The sequence below is a fragment of the Ptiloglossa arizonensis genome, chromosome 13 (assembly GCF_051014685.1).
Source record: "Ptiloglossa arizonensis isolate GNS036 chromosome 13, iyPtiAriz1_principal, whole genome shotgun sequence".
In the NCBI taxonomy this organism is placed as follows: Eukaryota; Metazoa; Arthropoda; class Insecta; order Hymenoptera; family Colletidae; genus Ptiloglossa; species Ptiloglossa arizonensis.
In genome coordinates this window covers 3,977,346-3,997,247 of record NC_135060.1, presented here as the reverse complement: position 1 = coordinate 3,997,247, position 19,902 = coordinate 3,977,346, and the positions used below count along the sequence as shown (strand labels likewise).

Genomic DNA, 19,902 nt, shown 5'->3' with positions numbered 1-19,902 from the left:
TCGAGGTGCGAGTTTCTCGCGAGTTGAACGAGACTCGGAAGTATCGACGATACGAAGCGTGCAGTTCGCTGCCTCGACGCCATTCCATCGAGCCATTCTCGGTTCGGATAGTGACTCGCGACGATAAACGGGCAACGTATGATAATCGACACCGATCCGTTCAATGACTGAACGTCCATGATCCACCAAACTGTACACCGAAGTCAAGTTTGCTCTCCAAGTGATTAATGCCGATTGTTTCACGGTTCAAGGTTCGAGTTGTTCGTTGTAACTTCGAAAAATGAACGTTTTGCCAAGAACTGACAGAGACTGTCGACGATAGAGGACCTGGCTTCGCGATAGTTTTTCATTGAGCACGTGTGCTCGTATTTCACAGTACAACGGACCGAGGAAAAATACTAAACTCTTTTACGTTCACTGTGATCGTCACATTTACTACGTATAATTAGTTCATAATTTTTCCGTCGTTCGAACAGTCTTTCGAAAGAGAAATATCTTCTCCGATCTAAGAATTATGGAAGACTCGATTTTTTCGATATTTGAACAATCTTTCGAAAAGAAATACTTTCTCCGACCTAAGAATTATAGAAGACTCAATTCTTCCATTATTTGAACAGTTTTTCGAAAGAGTTTTTCGAACAGTTTTTCGATACGTTCTCCGATCTAATAATTATACTTTAGAATTCAAATTCTAACAAATTCTAACTCAAAAGTCAAATTTACTCCGAAGGAACTCGTATTTCGTACCATAACCTGATACGTATAATATCATACATCGACTTTCCTCGATGAATGTTTCTAAACGTTTTTCGCACAACAGAAGAGACACTCGAGAATGTGTATCTTTACCAATCCGACCCCAAAGTATCGTTACTAGTTCACTTTCGATCTCAGATCGAGTCAACCGAACATTGATTCCAAATCTTTATAGATTAACTCGAATTTGAAATGTTGTAACGTTGCACAAGCGTTGCATATCTTCTTAAATAAAACGAACCTTCCCAACGAACCGGTACTTAGTGATTTCTCCGTATCCGTTAGAAAAGAATAAATGAAAAATGTGTAATAAAATTCGTTCGTGTCGGTTTTGGCTGTCGAGACACTCGGTTCTGAAAATCCTCCAAGTGCAGCTACCGTTGCACGATGAACGTTAGGTATGTATATCTATTTCTAATAATTCTTGCTACGTTCCTTGTGCCGCATCGAATAAATTACAGTTGCCAGAATTCTATTTTATGGTCCCTATGAGCAATGGGAGCTAACCCAACCGTCTGGTTGGCTACCGGTCTCGGTAGCGCACGCTTTACGTTTTCTTTGATTCGGCAAAAAGTAAAGTTCCGAACGTTCGTCGCGCAATATGCACATATTTTCACCGGAACCTACCATTACGAAACGAAAGTTTCCAAAGGTTGTCAAAACGACCGAAACGCAATTGTGCTTTTCTTTCTTTTCCCATTGCACGTTCGGACCTAAAAATAACATTCTGGCAACGGTAATATTAGGTCCACCGGAAAATTTGTCAGCTCAACTCATGCGGTACCCACCATAGCGCGTGCTCCAAATATTCGTAAATATTTCGAGACGAATCCTAACTGCTCAACGCGACGGAGAAATTGTTTCTCGACGTATGACTTCTCTTCGACTTCTTTGACGATCAAAATACCATTGTTCTTTTTTTTTTCATTACACCACGAGGAACAGAGTCGTGTCGAGACAACCTCCTCGAGTACGGTTCTACTTCGATGCTGTTGAAATTTTTCAATCGTCGAAATTTCATCCAGACACGCGCCATAAATTTTCTGCACGGACGTTTCGATGTGCTATCCTCTCGATGGATTAATTGTAAAATTCGCCAAGTCGATGGAAAGAAAATTTTGCAAATGTTCCTTCTTGGAATTCCTACTGCAACGTTACGTATAACTTAACGGATCGATGTCTTCGTTGCATCGTCGATACCAAGTATTCGGAAATTGAACATTTTCAGTTCCATCGGTGTAAACCTAGATAGAAAATAACGAGAAAGACCTCGTACGATAGAACGCGAACGGAAGACCCGACAGTCCGAAAGAATCCACGTTCGAGAACCGGGTATCTCCATTCTTTTATCGAAAATAAATTAAAGACGGTATTTATCTAACGATAACGTAAAATCGGTTTCACAAATAGAGGGAACTTTTCACCGTTAAGAATACCATTTTTCGAGTGCTCTCCCGGTAGATAAATCCTCGTCGCGTCAACGTTTGTCGTGAAACGAAACTAATTTCTTCGTATCGACGTCTCGTAACATTGGTGAAATCAATGATACCGGATCGTTCCGTTTCAATCGGTACATCGATTCAATGTAGCGAAAAATTCAACCGGGATGAAACCGTTCGAGAAATCGTAAAAGGACGGAAGAGACGCGCCAATGAAGCACGAGAGGAATGGAAAAAAAAAAAAGAAAAAAAAGAAAAATGCGAAACACTTGGACGCACGGTTTTAAAGTGGTATCACGGTTTCGCGGAAACGTCGCTCAAGAGAACGCTCGGCTGGTACGTTTCGCTCGAAATTACCGTAATTGATTTTTATCCGTAATTAGTACGTAGTCATCGTCCAGTCGTCGAGTCATTGATCTGAGTCACCGCGATCGCAGAAATTACGGGGACGCGAGCTGACGCAGGGGGACAGTCCACGGTGTCATCGTCGTCTACGTTCCCGGTGGAGATCTTATTTTGCATTCTACGGCGTCGGTAGAAAGCTGACCGCTCGAAATTCGGGGGAAGTCCGTGTATTGTCCGTCGTCGCGACGCACAAAGAACATCCATGAATCCCGACACGACGCGACGCCTTACCGAGAAAATACCACGCGTATCGAGTACTGTATCGTTCACGGAATTATCGACGTTTCGACGATATAATTGATGTTTGCGAATCGAGCTCGCTTCACGACTCGCGACGCCTCGTCGAGCCTTTCGATTTTCTTCGACGATGTTGCTGCGCTATTAACTTACGTTATTGCTCGATCGGTGTAAATTGTTGAAAGTTTTCCATCGATTGTTCGAACCTCTCGGTGTGCTCGATCGTGGACATTCGATCGAGAAAAATTCCTCCAACTCGAGAAAATTTCATTTCTTTTTTGGCCGTGGTATCGTTTAAGTTTTCAGTTGATCGTTTAACATTCTTGGTGTGCTCGATCGTGAACACTGTATCGAGAAAAATTCCTCCAACTCGAGCAAATTTTCTTTCTTTTTTGGGCACGGTATCGTTTAAATTTTCAGTCGATCGTTTAACACTCTTGGTGTGCTCGATCGTTAGTACTGTATCGAGAAAAATTCCTCCAACTCGAGAAAATTTCATTTCTTTTTTGGCCATGGTATCGTTTAAGTTTTCAAATAATTGTTCAACACTCTTGGTATACTCGATCGTGAACACTGGATCGGAAAAAATTCCTCCAACTCGAGCAAATTTTCTTTGGATCGATTTATTTTTCTATAATTTTCAATTTTTTTGAAGCATCCGGTTACTCTCTGTATCAGTGGTAACAGGTTCGTTTCGTTCACCTTGTACTTTACATCGCGTTAAAATATTTGTTTTTTACACCATTCGAGGCAACATTCCCATTGTTTTCCGACATCGATTACTTTTCACGACTAGTTTCTTCTGTTCGTTTTAGCATCCCTATTGCTGCTTCATTTTCCCTTCTTGTCTCTCCGCACTCTTTCAATGGATGCTCTTGTTCCGCATCGGCCGGCTTCTTCTTTCCTCCAATATCTGTCACGGTCCCCGTGTTCTAATAAGCGTAAACTTTTGCTCGAAAGAACGCAACATAAGTGTTTAAGTTACGTCGCCTATAAATCTGGTTATCCCTTTTAATGACCACAACTATGGTCCCGTAATGCTAGGTATTAGTACCCACGAAGAGAGACTATGTTTGACCTTACTCTTCTTTGCAAAGTACTCAATGCTCATACAGCGTGCTCACGATTTCTTCGGCTAATTAACATAAATACCCCAGAACGGAGAATCGGGCATCTGCCTTTGTTTAAACCTAACTTCCATACCTCTCGATACGGGCATAGAGATTCCATTGCCAGATGGTGTATTTTGACAAATAGTTATGCTAATGATTGAAATTCCATTTGAAGATTTATTACGCGACAAGAAGAATTCCAAAGAGAGATTCGAAGACCGCAGCGAGTACTTAAAAAATATAAGGGCTGTCGTTGAAATTATTATCGTTCGTTCGTTCGTACGCGTACGGAAAAGGAACCAAAGATACTCGAATCTACGTTTTAAAATTTATCACCCGGATATCGTGTTTCATACGAAGATACGATTACGTTCATTCCGCGATAAGTCGAGTTAATATTGAAAAGGGTTCCATTCTGTTTTTTTTTATCAACCTGTGAATTGAAAAGCGTTCGTAGTACATAGACGGTATACTCGTCGAGGCGAGGTATCGTCGAGTGAATCTGCCTAGAATACAATGAACCATCGGTGACAAACGTACCGGAAGTGTTCTCTCTGTACAAGAGTAGAAACAGTCGTTAAAATAATCGTTGTTTATTCGTGTCCGTAACTATATTCGCGACAATTTGACAGTAATGTGTAACGCATTTTACACGACAAGGTGCTATCGAATAAATCGTTCGGTCGAACGTCCAGAGGGAAGAAGTCACCGATCAAAAATATACCGGAAGTGGACTCGTGGAACGTGCGTTAGCAATTTCTCGAAACGAAGTAAATTTAACTAACTTTTCGACTAGAAACTTCGCTAAAAAAAGAATGTTCGCAAAGTTACGATAAAAATGTTGCACTCGTAGCACTCGTCGAAATCAAGTTAGGGATGTTAGGATAGTATTTTATTTCTCTTCTATTTATCCAAACGCTATTTCCGGAAGTTTGTGTTCCATCTCGTTGCGATAAATTTGGAAAAAAGGAACACAAAAGTGGCGATAAACAGGTGGTTTGAAAAATGAACTCATCGCGAGTTATATTTCCATTATGTCCTTTCTATAATAATCGAGTGGTTCTCCGTCTCTGTGATTTAGTACTCTATTATTCGTTATTGTTTCACTTGGCATTGTTTCTATCGATATCGGTATATCATTTCTGAATCTGTGCAAGCCCCGATGCAAAGACGTGCCAAGTTGTGCATCGCAACACGGACTCGTCGTTAAGTTCCCACGGATGAATATATATGAATTTTTACTCTACGATTCGAAAACAATAGATTACGGTAACCATATTTATCAACACTTTTTCGTTTACACCGATGACCGCTCCGCGTGTGTAACATTTGTATCGTAAATTCTTCAACACCCTCTGTGCGAAGAAAGCAAAGCATACGAATTACTAAAATTGCCAAGTACTCTGACTCCAAGCACGATTTCAACCTCTCGTGGAATACTGACTCTTATAATTGTTTTCCATTATTTGAACTAACGCGACACGGAGAGGTAATCGTTGATAAAATTATCGATAGAAATATATTCGTAATGAAATCTCTCAACGATGTGACCCGTGGAAAGATCTTCGAGGAAAGATTCTCAAACGATGCGAAGGAACGTCACTTTGGATTTCGGTTCGTTTCGAATCGAATGATTCGTTCTCGCGAAGATCGAAGATGAAGGGAAACAGGAGAGACGATTCGTGGATCTCGAATCGCAAATTCGATGTTTCTTACGCGGTTGATTGCGAACGTAAATACACGTTGGAATAAAGATCGATCGGAACGAAGGTAAAACATGTGTTCTATTCCAGCATCGAGAATTGTGAAATAAGTTTTCGTTGCGGGGCTCGAGACGCGTCAAGTGTGGAAGACGACACGATGAAAATATACATCATTCCTTGACACTTTAAATCTAGGCTACGAGAGTTACTCGCCGGGACATGTGACTGAATATCGTGACACGGTTCGCGATCCATGCGACGGCCGCGAGCAACGGATGGAACCGACCGGAACAATTTTAATGAAGATGATCTTCGTCGCCAGGAAGCGCCATTGCCAGTTGAAAAGTCGATCCAGGTACAGTTTTCTTTTTTTTTTATACCTTTTGTTCTTTCCCCGCGTACGCGTCTTCCACGGACACGTGTCTTTCGAGTGTTCGATGAGTTTCGTCGTTTTTTTATCGCAATAAAAATACCAGGACGCTTCAACGTTCGAACAACTGTAAATATGATACAAACGAGTCGTCGGATCTATGCGAAACTTCGCAGATGTTCATCGAACGGAAACCTTCTTTGGAAAAATAAAACGAGCGAAACTTAAGCTCCGTTTCTTATCCAACGATGAAACTTATCGAGCAACCTATCATTTCCTATTTCCTATTGTTTCCTACTTGTAGGAAAATTTGGAATAAAGATAACGTAGACAAGAGTAATGTAAACGAAGAAAATATGTGTACCAGCCTGTCGATTTCAAATAAAAAATCGCACACCGTGTCGATTGTAATACCATAAATTCACGAATGCTTTGAAAATGTTAAACTGACCCAGGAAAGAAAGGAAAATGCACGAAAAACGTACCGAAGAAAATATACCGGTACCAGGCAATCGATTTAAAATAAGAAATTTGATTTCTTTACTCTCTTAAAAAAGAAAAGTCGAACGAAATCGAGAGAAAGAATTTATTACGTAATCGGAGCGACGACGACGAAAATCGTCGATAAGAAGGTAGAGACCGTGGCGAGCGTGGAACGAGAACGAGTTGTTCGGTTTACGATAAATAATCGACGGCATCGGGGAACGGAATAACCCGATGTCGGGGTCTAGCAATCTGGAATGTTTAAAGAAGAGACTTTTCCCCCGTTTGGTTACGCCAATTCGACGTAATAACAGTGAAATATTGAATACGAGCGTAAACTGCAATTTAATCGTCTCCGCGGCACGAATGTCTGCGGGACATGGAGATCCGAGTCTGCAACGTAGGGTGCAGTGTATGCAACTACCTACGTATACGCGAACGATGAAAATTCTCCGTGAAGGGAAACACCGTGGTACCGAAGGGTACCGAAGGGTACCGTAGGGTACCGATGGAACGCGTCCCTGAGCCCTGTTCGCGGACTTGCGCGGATCAACGATAGTGATTGCCGATTACGTTAACCAAACACCGCGGTACACGCCCCTGCAATTTGCCCGGGGATCATCTTCCCCTAATCGCCGCGCTAATAACAGGATTACGGGGCCCTGGTCGCGGAGTCGTATACTTATCCCTAATTCGCTGTATCGTTATTAATATATATAATACAATTGAGAACGTCTCGTGCTGCGATAAGAAGACTACAGCCACGCAACAGCCACGCGCGAAATACACCGAAACACTGCGACGGGACCGCTTTCATTTTCCGCGAATTTTAACCCCCTTCGCCCCCTTCACCCCCTCCTCGCTTCGCAATTTACGTGATCAATGAGTGGGCGAGAAACCGCGATCAAACTCGCGGGATTAATTGATTTTTTTCTACTTTTTCTCGAGCATCGCGCTCCTCGCGTATTTGAATACAGTTTTACGGGGTAGGTTCGACCATTTGCGCCCGAGAGGCGACCGAGAGTCGCCGACCAATTCACCGGAGATTTTTTTCAACTTTTCTTATCTCCATGGAATAATTTTCTAACTCGAGGTGAAAGAAACGTGAAATATGGAAGGACGCAAGATACGAATCAATTTTACAATTTATTTTTTCCACTCACTCGAAAGATCTGGAGATTTTCAGTTCTCCCGTGTGAGACAACGAGCGCAGAGAGTTAGGGTACGGAGGGTGATCGGGAAACATTGAAAAACTGAGGAAATTGATCGATATTGGACGAGTGAAACATTTTTGGGTGTCTCGTCGATTTTGTAGTATTTAAGTCGACTCAATGGTATTAAAGTTGAGCTTCTTCGTGGACGAATTATTTCGTTCGCTAAGAAAAACGACTAACGTAACGTTTACCATTTGGATCGATTTTAGAAAAGGTAATCGTAAATTTTCATTCAGTCAGAACTTCGTCGTGAATAACTTGGTTCGATTTGAAAGAAAAGAAAAATCTAGACGTTACGATAAAATTACAAGCTAGTTATGAAATTATCTTTGAGAAATGCATTCACGAGAAATGCATTCACGTTAAATTTCTACGAGAAAAAACGATTTGCCCCTAAATTGTTCAACCTTCTTTCTCTTAAATCGTCCCACGTAGCGTACATTTGTTTACGAGTTCGATGGCTACGATGGATTATTTTTCGAAACTCGTGAATGAAAATTATGAACGCAATTCGAATATTCGACGTATGCGCGTTCCTACCATTGAACACGTTTAAACGACTAAATTTTGTTTCGTTTCGGAACGATCGTACTGTTCTGTACCGTGTCCGACAGTTTCCTTAATGATCTTCATTTCTCTCGTGGCACGAGTAACGTGTGAAAAAATATGCAAAGAACCACTTGTGCATACACAATTGACTCATTCTACTTCGGCTTGCGAACTCTTTTGACCTATCTCCTAACGCTACCGAGTGGAAAAGAAATCAACGTAAAAACAACGGTACACGAACTCGGATGGATCCTCGTGAAAGAAGAAATCGTTAAAAATCTCTACGATCCGTAAAATGTCAAGACTTTCGAACTCTAATTAATATCACCTTGTTGAAAAGTTCGACTCTAGCCGCGAGGAGTTTAATTGCTCTCAAAACACAGTTCGCACGATTGTTCGCATTTCAAATTTAACAAAATTGGGCCACGGTACGCGTACTAATGATCACGGCTATGACCCAATTACGAGAGAACCGAGAACGAGACTACTTTAGAAAATGGAAGACGAGCATCGAGCCTATCGGTACCAAGCGAAACACCTGAACAAGGTAACGAACAGCTCGCCCTTAATTCCCTGCGAAGATCAACGCGAACACACCGATCGAGAAGCTCGAAGATTTTATCCAAACCTGATCCACCTGCTTTGAAATTTAATTACGGATCTGGTTCCCAGAATTAGAAACCCAGCCAACAGAGTGGATGCAAAAATAGAATAGAATAGAATAGAACTTTTTAGAGGGCCTTTGCATCGTCCAGTTCGTAGCCACTTGCCGTAACGTGCGGTATTTCTTTGAAACCGAATAACATTTTATAAACATCTCCCCTTTCGTTTTTACTGATCGAGCCCAAATTTTCAACTTCCTCCGCGGAAAATCCCAACTGTGTATCTATCGTAAAGATCGAGCAAGGAGTGATCTTCTATCGCGTCGCTATTCTTCTGGTATACGTTCTAATATAAATTGATACAAGTACACCGCGATGCAACCCTAACTTTTGTATAACACTACTTCAGAGAGACTACCTCGGATGCTTCGTGTACAATTGAGAGCCAAAGAACGTCGCGATATCGATCACTGTTGAATTTAAACTCTTTCTTAACGCGAAACTATCGAACTAGGCATACAAAGACGTGACGCGAACAATCCAGATGCGTTTCTCTCGCCTAGTCCCTCTTTTCAACTTGCAACAGTGCTACGAGAAACCGGAGAGTCATTATTTTGTATCGAGTTGGATATTTTAATCGATTTTCGAATCCCTGCGATCAAGTAAAAATTACTCGACGCAGATTCCCCTTATACCAGGTTGTTGGATAAGTTCTGTCGTTTTTTTCATTGTAAAAAAATACTACACTTCTACTTCGAACAACTGTAAATATACGAACGAGTCGACAGATCTACGCGAAACTTCAGACATGTTCGCGAAACAGTAGTATCGTCTTTTGAAAAATAAAACGACGAATCTAACAGCTCCGTTTCTCATCGAACGACGAAACTTATCGAGCAATCTGTTACGTAGTACGAAATCTCCTGAATCCAGGTAACATCTCTTCGACTCTGGTGTACCCTAATGTCCCTTGCAAGGAATAAAATAATATATCGCGTGGATATTGCTCGACTCACTGTAGGTAGAAGAGATATTTGCGTTTTGTGAGCATTTTGGAGCAATTGAATTACGTAGACAATCGAACGATTTATTATACGATAAGCACGAGTAATATCAATAATAATATCAATAAGAATATCGATAGTAATATCGATAATATTGGGGTGTTGTACAACGACCCCCACACGTTTTGCGATTGGTCATTGGGAATGAAATAAATGATTGTATTCACGGTCAATCGAAGTATAGAATACAGATTTGGAATCAAATGCGAGAAATCTTTTCCAGAATAATTTACACAACCGTCGTTGAAGCGATTGTTCGAACGATAATTGTAAAATGAGATTATTGTACAACCTGTCGCATAGCGTGACTATGACAGTATGGCGCTGATCTAACGTTGCAAACCATCGTAGAATAAATCGGTACGACTGTAACCCGTACAAGTTTAACTACATTTGAGCACATCGTTGAAAAAGATTCCTCCTTTGTTCGAACATTCTCGTATTCCCAACATTTCGACACCGACCCTTGCCTAAACGCGTAAAGACCTCGTCTACCCTCCACCGTTACGAATGATAGTTACCTTCGCGGATTAATTACAATTTAATACAATTTTAAAGAATCGTTCGATTCGTACCTGTAACTTTCACTCCCCAGTTCCACCGTTTCCCCTACAAAGGTTTACGAAACGATAGTTACTTATTCGTAATTCAAAAAAAAAAAGAAGCTTCGACTGTTACAACGTGTCGATGATCACGAAGAAGAAAATTATTCCATAAGTAGACCCTGTTACTCCGTTCTTGATCGTACCGTTCATTTTACACGCTTCGCGAGAATCCTTTTCCTCGATCCTCCTCGTTTTGACCGTTCTCTTTTCGTTCTTTCGTTATTAGAAAAAAAAAAAAAGAAAAGAAATAAAACTGCAGCGTACTCACGTGTAATGGGAATAGGAAGGGCTGGCCTGTTCGATGTGCGCAGCCGTTGACAGACCTTGCACGATGGCAGCCGAAGGATCCCTAGCTGGCGAGGAATTTTGGGCTGCCGGTACAGCGTGATGGTAGCGCTGGCACATTTCGGCCAAATTCCACCCATGGGCATCCATATATTAACACTGCTTCTCTATTCTTTGGCGTACCATCCATTTCACACGCGTTGTGACACTCCCTCTTCTTGGTCCTCCACACCTTTATCTTTTTCTTTTTTTTTTTTTTTTTCTTTTTTTTGTTTCGCGTTTCGTAATTACTCTCACTTTTCCCCGTGTGGTCGATCACAGTCGGAGTACGCGGAACCCGAACCGCGACGAAAGACACTCGCGTAATATTCGTCCGTACGTGGTCTCGATACTCGAAACATCGCACTCGTGAACGGCCCACGATCCCTCGACGACGATCCTCTCTTCGCGTTTAACGTCCTGACCGCTGACGGATGCTGAAGGAAGAAAACAGACAGCTTCGTTAGCCGATCGACTTCTGCGAACAGGGCTCACGGTGAGAAAAATCGAACGAACGATCAAATTATCGACAGACGAAACGGGATCGCGATACGAACCGAGCGATTACCGATGTTCATTAGGTAATACGCGAACTTGATCGTAGCATAAAGGCTAGGGTTTAATGAAAGTGTCCGGTTAATTTCAACGACGATGAGCCGGTAATGGGGCACGGGCCGATAGAAGGGCTCAAAACGCGATACGAGATAATAATCGGTATCCGAGCGAACGATACCGATCGACTACCATTCGAGGATCAACGGATCGAGCGTTAATCACTACCGTGCCGGGAAATCGACGAGTACGACCGTAATCGTTATCGATACGATACCCGAGTTGCACCTAGCGTAATATGGGAAAAGGTAAGACCCGTAAAACAACGATCCAATTTCGAGGCTTGGTTACGCTACGCGTTTCAATCTCCGTCGTGTACACGAAGTTTCTATTTAAACCCCCTCGAGGTTCTACGTCCGAAGTCTCGTTAGAACCGAGTGTTTCGCGTGCAGCGCCGGATAAGGGACGTTAACGTTGAGACTACCGACGGTGAACGCGTTCTTACTTTTAACGGGGTGGCTATCTTCCCGAGCTGAAGGGGAAAAGACCAATTCAACGGGCACATCTCTCGGACGAGTCGAACAAATAGAATTTGTTTTCTTTTCTTTCTTTTTTCGTTTCTTCTTAAGTTTCTCAAGGATATGGAAAAGACCAATAATTGGAAAAGAACAATTCAAGGGGCACGTCTCTCGGACGAGTCGAAGAAATAGAATTTGTTTTTTTTTTCTTTTTCTTTCGTTTCTTCTTAAGTTTCTTCGAGCTCAAAGATCGTGGAACGTTACGCGAGAACGTATATTTCGAAATACAAACATTCAGCGTTAAAACCTAACCTCAAAGCGTCGTCGTTAAATTTCGAATCGCTGTTTCTGAAACCTAACCTCAATAACGACTACTTACGCAACGACAACGGATCGTGATCGACTTACGATAACGGTGGAATCCGTGTAACACAATTTATCGAAAATGAATTAGAAAGTACGAAAGAGTAGCATTGCACGAGGCATCATCGGAACTGGTGAAAATAGAAAAGAAACGTTAAACTTCCTAACGCGAATCGAAACTGAGAATCGAATGAAGTTTTGTCTGGCATCCGTGCAACACCTTCTTCACCTGCATATAACACGGTACAATTAAAAACCGAATGGTTTAAATTCACGTACACGAAACTTGTATTGGTTCTCGACACGGTAAATTTACAAAGCATCTTAACTGACAGAGAAATTGCAAATTACGTTCGTCGAGTGTTATCATAATCGAACGAGTTCCACGCGCAATACTCGCGAGGAGTCCTTTCCGATCGAGGGTTCGAAGGGTCTTCAACGTCGAACCGTTCTTCGTTTTCGTATTCGAAACGATTGTATTCGATCCACGAATGTGAAATACACGTTTTTGATATCGTACTGTTGCACGTTATGTATCGTTATTGTCCCGTGTGACGAACGATCCAATTACCGGTTAAATAGGCCGCCAATAATTTCGGGCGGTAAGTGGCGCGTTGCGAGCCCGGCCGGCTTAAAGTTATAATTTCCTCGAGGAATTAATCGTCGACTACTGGGTTGGGCCCGGGGAACGCCGTTTTCCTCGTCGCCGTAGCGATTGGGTGTTAATCACGCCGGTGACCACGATATATCGCGCACCGGCCAATCGCCAATAAATTACTAACGAGTTATCTGAACGAGTGGACGGTAAAACGTCGCGTTTCTCTTTCTTTGGGACGCAATTAACCCGAGCGGAGAGTTGCATACGTTTTAGCACCTAAAACTATGAAACCAGATACCGCGAGCGCACGGTGCTCGATTACGAACGCGACCCGCGTATCCTTGCCGCGTTCAACAACTTTACAAACGGGCCCGAAGTTACCTACGTTTCATCTTCTACGGTGGACCTTTTTATCGTCGCTGGCGAGATCAACGACACGCGAACACCTACAGATTTTTCCCACCGAGATCTTCGTTCGAACAACCGTAAGCGACGCCTGCTCGAAACAATTAATCGAGATCGTTTCGTACCGTTTTCGTTCAAATTTCGCGGATCGATCGATACGTTTCGTCGTTCGATGAGAAACGGAGCTATCAAGTTGGTCCTTTTATTTCTCCAAAGATTCTACTATCGTTTCGGGAACACGTTTCAAGTTTCACGTAGATCTGTAGATTCGTTTGTAGTATATTTACTGTTGTTCAAACGTTCAAGCGTCGTGGTATTTTTTTCACAATGGAACAAACGATACAACTTATCGAACAACCTGGTACAAGGAGGAACGTGGCTCGAGTAATTTTTGCTCAGTCGCAGACATTCCGAGAAAAATGTCTGACTATGATACTACTCTTCGATGAACACGTGTAAAGTTTCGCGTAGATCCGTCGACCGATTTGTACCATATTTACAAAGAAACAATTACACTTATCGAACGAGTTTATTTCTCGCTGGAACTTCGCCAAAAGGTTTGAATTTCGAAATATAGTTCTCGCGTGACGTTCCACGCACTTTGAACTCCAAGAAACTAAAAAGAAAAAAAACCAATTCAATATTTTCGACTCGTCGGGCTGTCCCGCGAACTCCGTACGCACTGGTCGCGATAACGATTCGAAAAGCGGTGGATAGTTTCGTACCGTACCTCTGTAAATTTTCGTTAAACTTTGAAACGGTTCGATGATCGGTAACGAGAGATCGCGCGTGTAAATCTCACGTTTTTCATTATTCCCCGTAGCGTGGATTGTCTCTCGCGGAACATGTACAAATATCCGAGACAGGTTTCTCGCTAGATGGGAAGAGCCGTGCTCGATTCAATTATTTTACGCGAAACGTACGAAAGAACCGTGAGTAACATATTCTAAAATTGTGGAGTTAATCGATCACAGCACTCCCGAGCGTAACGTCGAGAAAACGTCCTCAATTGTACACCGAGATCCATCCAACGACTTATGGCAAATTCAGGTATATAAATCGTACAGGAGAGAAGGTCAACGCTCAGCGGCGGTAGATTGAACTTTTTTCGGAGGGTTGTTATCCACCATTGATCGCAATCGACGCCGCGCGACGTGGATTTATTAATTCGTCGTTCGCCGGTCACGTCGCGTTGCGTGCGAAACGTTGGATTTCACAAACGCGTGAAATGTTTTTTCGCGATATTTACCGCGATACGGGAACCCAAAGGGAGCGTTTACCTCGCGATGTATATCGAATCCGTCGGATCTTACACGGTTACGCAATCGCGTTACTTTTCTTTCCGACGTTTCTTTCGTTCCGCGAAACTATCTTTTCATCGATCAATCGCGTTTAGATAAGCGGTATATTTAACTCGTTGATGCATCCAACGAGCAATGCTCAACGAACCAGGAAATTTTGTCGATCTTCCGGTGCCTCGTTGCAACAATCCGGTTCGATTTATCCGTCGAGTGATCTCGAGCAGCGTTTCTCAAATTTCAACGGAGGAAATCTTTCGCGGGTAACCTAACAGTGGAATTCAATTATCGGTACTCGAAGCTGTACTCGCGTTGCAACAGTACCGATTCCATTCGAGGAGTTTCGTAGATTTTTGATTGAAAATTTGAAAGTTCGTTACCGGAAATAAGTATGGAAAGAAATTAGCAAACTATTTAGTGGATCTTGAGATTCACTTGGTACAGTTTGGTAATAAATTGAGATTCCTGCTCGAGAAAGAGTTCTTCTTGTGCATAGCTTCTATCTGAAACGATCTCGACGAAGAGTGAAGGGTACGGTGCAAGTGGAACATAATATCGATAAAATTCGAGAAAAAATGATCGTTGCTTCTCGAACGAACTTTCCTGTCCGTTTACCGCAGAGATGCGTTTTCAACGCGTTCATCGTCCTCTCGAAACCCCCTCAGGGATCACCGTTCGAGAAACACCGATCCGGAAGATCGCGTTAACGGAAGACGAGGCACCAAAGGGCCAGATTTATGCATCCACGAGACGTACGTGTTGAGCAACGTTCACGATTCCATTCCACGCTCGAAGTAGCCAATATTTCACGCGTTTTTGGTATCGGTCGGGTTCTCCGTGGAAAACTGACGAATCGTAAATCAACGGTCACCCCCTCAGGAATTCGTTGCAATCGCGATGCTTGAACTCGGACCTTTACGCGCCTCGTCGAACCTCGAGCGCGTAACTCCTCGATAAGTTCTTCGTGAGGTTTTCCCCAAAGCGTGAGTGAATCTTTCCACCGACGTTTACGGAGTCTCGGGCCAATTATCGGCGTCGTGGTACCCGAAAACGTCGAATTCGAAAGGAAACGAAACAACGACGACGACGAGGACGACGAGAACGACGACGAGCGGTCCGCCGGTGAACATTAGAAAGTTCGTCGGTTATGGGAAGGTTGATTTACAATTTCCAGATTTTACAGGCTGTACGGTATATCGAACAATCTCGCGGTGGGTAATTGTACACTCATTACGCCGTTTGCATATTATTTACTTTCCACGCGGGTCCGGTCCCCTGGGCCCCGTGCTGGAAGATGCGTATCGTACGTTCCGTGAAAATCGCGAACGTCGACGTCCGTGGAAAGAAACGAAAATGAAGAAACGAGCGTTGCTCGCTCGCTCGCTCGCTCGTTCGCTCGCTCGTTCGCTCGTTCGCTCGTTCGCTGGCTGGCTAGCTATCCACGGCACGAAACCGATAATTTAAGCGGACTTTTTCAGCGCGACATCGTTACGCGACTCCGCGGCATTCCGTGTGCTTTCGTGCCTCCATCCTTGTAATGACATACACCGTGCGATGCAACGAATATCGCGTATCGATCTGGCATTATGATTATTATTGCGTTATGCCACGACCACGATTGAGACCTCCGCGTTCGCAACACGTATACGCGTACGTGTGCACGACGCGCGGATCGCACGCGCGCCTCGGTTTCTGACTTTAACGCGATTCGTCGCGCGACCAGATACGAGAAACACCTACCTACTCGGGGAGAGAACGTTTTTCGAACGATCGCTTTCATTTTCGAGCTGAAAAACGTTCGTTGGCTGATGATTCCTTGCCACGCGATTTTACGAAAACGATTGCTCGCGCAGGAGCGGAGAGTTCGAGTACTTGGACGCCATCACGGTTGGAAAATGTCCGCTGATAAGTTTCTCTTGTCTTCGATGGTCGGAAAATCTGGTCTGTTGATGAATCTGTTCCGTCTTTGACGATTGGGTGGAATTTGAAAGAATCCCAATTATTATTATTCTTATTATTATTATCAGATGCCGTGATTTTACGAAAATGGCTGCGCCTACAGGAGTGGAGCGTTCGAGTACACGGGCGCCATGACGGTTGAAGAATGTCCGTTAATACGTTTAACTCGTCTCCGATGATTAGACGAAATTCGAAAGAACGATTATTGCAAATGTTACGATCCATGGGTACGAAATAACTGATTTCGTAAACGCGTAAAATACTTGGAAATTCTGATAATTGAAACGTGTCGCCGGAAGACCATTTATTACGTACATCGTCCTCGAACTCGAAACCAGTTAGGCGACGACACGGTGAACGTTTCGTCGATCGTTTTAATACAAAATAGCGGATCGAGAAACGAGACGAATAATTAATCAAAGTCGCAAGTTCGAGTGCTGCGCTTCTCTTGTGGAAATTTCAATTGGATCGCTGCTCAATGCCAACTGTTGGCGACCGAACTGTCGTTGGTTCGAAAACTTTCGATCGAACGATACCGAACCTCTGTAAACCACGCGACCGAACGGATAAAGTGATCGATAAAATACACATCTCCGCGATAAAGGTGTACACTCGCTTATTTCGCGACGAGAAACGTATCGAGTCGGTTGGATCGCGTTTCGAGGAATAAATGATCGTTTCCTCGCGGCTAGAACGATCGAAAGTGTCGTTAAGAATTCGGCCATTTTGTTCCCAACGACTCGACAACGGCGCGTTGTTTCCGTTTCGCGTGCAATACGTAAGAAAGTATCGGTTGAAAAATATATCGCACAAAAGTGGAGACAAGTGCACACGTCCGCTGTAAAAGATTCGAAGATTCCATTTCTTCTCGTCGTACTTCGCAAGGTGGAAACGAACGAAGTATAGAGATTTCAAAAGTAACACTCGTCGAAAGGAACAAGAGTAGCTGTGAACGCGTGTCTGGAAATTAATAGCACCGGAGAGATTCGGTCAGTCGATCTGTAAACGAATGGCTCTTTGCACGGCTGCTTACGCTCGCGCGGAACGTTCTTCGTGGTATATGCTCGAAATAATGATGATTCGTTCGAGTACAAGCTACTGCGGGTTTCCTTAATAAATTTGGTACACGTTCGAACTTGGCGCGCCGAACGACCGAGATATTAGTCATTGCACGCTACGTGTAATCGTACAATAGACTACCGAATTACGAACGAGAATATCGAATATTTCTGGAACTATTTATCTTCCAGGCGCACGATCGTTGAAACCAATCGTTTCTTTCGCAGAGTTACAGCGGGTCGTTCGATGAGTCTCGTTTCTTTTTTCCCCGTTAAAAAATGGCGATCCGAACGAAACTTCGGACACGTCACGAAACGGTAGCACCGTCTTTCGAAAAATAAAACGACGAATCTAAGAAGTCCGTTTCTTATCGAGACGACGAAACTTATCGAGCAAGCTATCATTTACCATTGAAATTTCTAGCTATTTCGATTCACACTCGACACAATGACGCAAAAGTGGCACTCTTACTCCGCCACCGAGTATATCGCATCTCCGTCGAAAACCAACGACCGTATCTTCGCCACGATCGAAGATTACGAGTTCGTCAGATTTCGTAAAATAATTACCGCTTAAAGTGTCATCGATTATTTTTCCTTTTTTTTCGAATACGTTGACACGTTTCTAATTCTTTTCGCACGTAGAAAAGTACGCTACGGTCGGTGGACTCTCCTTTCCCGAAACATCAACGAGACGATAAAATCAGATATAAAATGGAAAGCTATTATATTCGCATCGGACGGTACGTTGGTTTGCACCGGGAGTGACCACCGTTGTCTCTTGCATTTCAATTGTAATCCATATCACGAGGGTAACTCGCGATTGTTAGTCGACTTCGATCGGCAAAAATTGTACGGCACGCGTTCCATCGATAACGAAACTTCGATCGTGGAAATTTTCTTCGAGAATTATGACCAAGCTTTGCGAATTTTCGTCGAGTCGGTCGAACTCGACAGTTCGTATCCGAGAATCTCGTATCTTGCGCGTAACATTTGAAAACCTTTCGCGGTTGAATCGTGCCCTTCTGGAAAGGTAATTTCGTAATCTCTGGAGTCTTCGATGAAACTGCAACGACACGTTGCAATTTTTCTCCGATGGAGCGAAACAACCGGAACTGGAGTCTAGTTCTAACGGTTCGAATCGTTGGGATGTTCTACGCGCGAAACGTTGCTCCTTCGGATGAAACTCGATTCGTTGGTGCACGGTGGTCCAACGGATCTACAACTTTGTCAACGACGAGTTGAACCTTCGTCGAAAAGGAAACAATTTACGCTACGAAGCCTCCTACGACAGTTTTAACTACCGACTTTGCCCGAATAACGAAAAAACGTTCCGTGTGATCTCGGGTATCTTCGATCCAGGGAATACTTCTTGTCGCGATTACTGTGCACCGCTCGAAACAATCGGCTTTGAAACAAATAAAGGAAAACCTCGAAATATCGTCTCGTTCGAGAAAATATCATCTTGTTCGATGCAACCATCCGTCGAATCTCGATTCCGTGTATCGGATGGATCCCGAAGGAAGCAAACCTCGAGGAAACCGTAGAAACGATAAGGAACGATCGAAGCGACGAAAGATCGAAGTTCGTCGACGTACGATTCTCGTGTACGTGGCTTTGTAAACGGAATGGTGTTCGCGTTTCAACGTCCCGGGAGTTCTCAAAAGTCATCTTAGCCAACATCAAAGGTTCGCGCGCACCAAATATAAATTCCCTCACCGATCCCAATTCGTTTCGTCGAGTAAAGATCGGCCGGTTACTCGTTCGCTCGCTCGTTCGCTGGTTCGCTCGCTGGTTGCATCACGATATTCGCCACACCCCGTATAGATCGGCGATTTATTCGAGCGACGCGTGCGCCGCGCGGTTCGTTCTCAAGTTTATCACCGGCTCGTAAGTCGGTTTCGGAGCTAGAAGCAAGTTTCACGTTCGGTTCGGTGGAAAACGAGCCGCCAGCTCGGACGATTTTCTTCTTGATTTTCGATGATCCACGATACCTCGTTATCGTCGCTATTGACCGGGTGAGTTCGCGCTCGCGCTTCTCGATTCGCGCGACGGACGCGTACAATGCGGCTTAGTTAGCCGCGTTTAGTTCCTCCGGTTCGCAGACCATCGAACACGACCCGGCCTCTCGAATCGCAGTATTATCGGCTAGACTGTTACGGCAGCGCACCGCGACGAGGTCGTTCGATTAATATGACGAATGCACGTTTCGATGGCGCAAGCCTGAATTTATTACGCGCCGGTAAAATTTAAAAGGATGGCGCGGCCGACTTCCACTCGAAGCTCGC

At 43.6% G+C, this 19,902-nt stretch overlaps 2 protein-coding genes across 4 annotated transcripts in view; both read right to left on the bottom strand.

Moving 5' to 3' along the window:
- LOC143154042 (uncharacterized) overlaps positions 1-10,974 on the bottom strand; it is a 79,694-nt gene extending 68,720 nt beyond the window's left edge. For both annotated transcript variants that reach the window (XR_012993966.1, XM_076325801.1), the window contains exon 1: positions 10,808-10,974. Coding sequence is in view for 1 of the 2 variants with exons in the window: in XM_076325801.1 (XP_076181916.1) it covers positions 10,808-10,974 (167 nt within the window). In the remaining variant the exon portion in view is untranslated. The remainder of the gene's footprint in view (positions 1-10,807) is intronic.
- A 143-nt stretch (positions 10,975-11,117) lies between these two features.
- The window catches only part of LOC143154047 (uncharacterized), a 55,785-nt gene continuing 47,000 nt past the window's right edge, over positions 11,118-19,902 (bottom strand). For both annotated transcript variants that reach the window (XM_076325810.1, XM_076325811.1), the window contains one exon: positions 11,118-11,300. In XM_076325810.1, coding sequence (XP_076181925.1) covers positions 11,118-11,300 — 183 coding nt within the window. The remainder of the gene's footprint in view (positions 11,301-19,902) is intronic.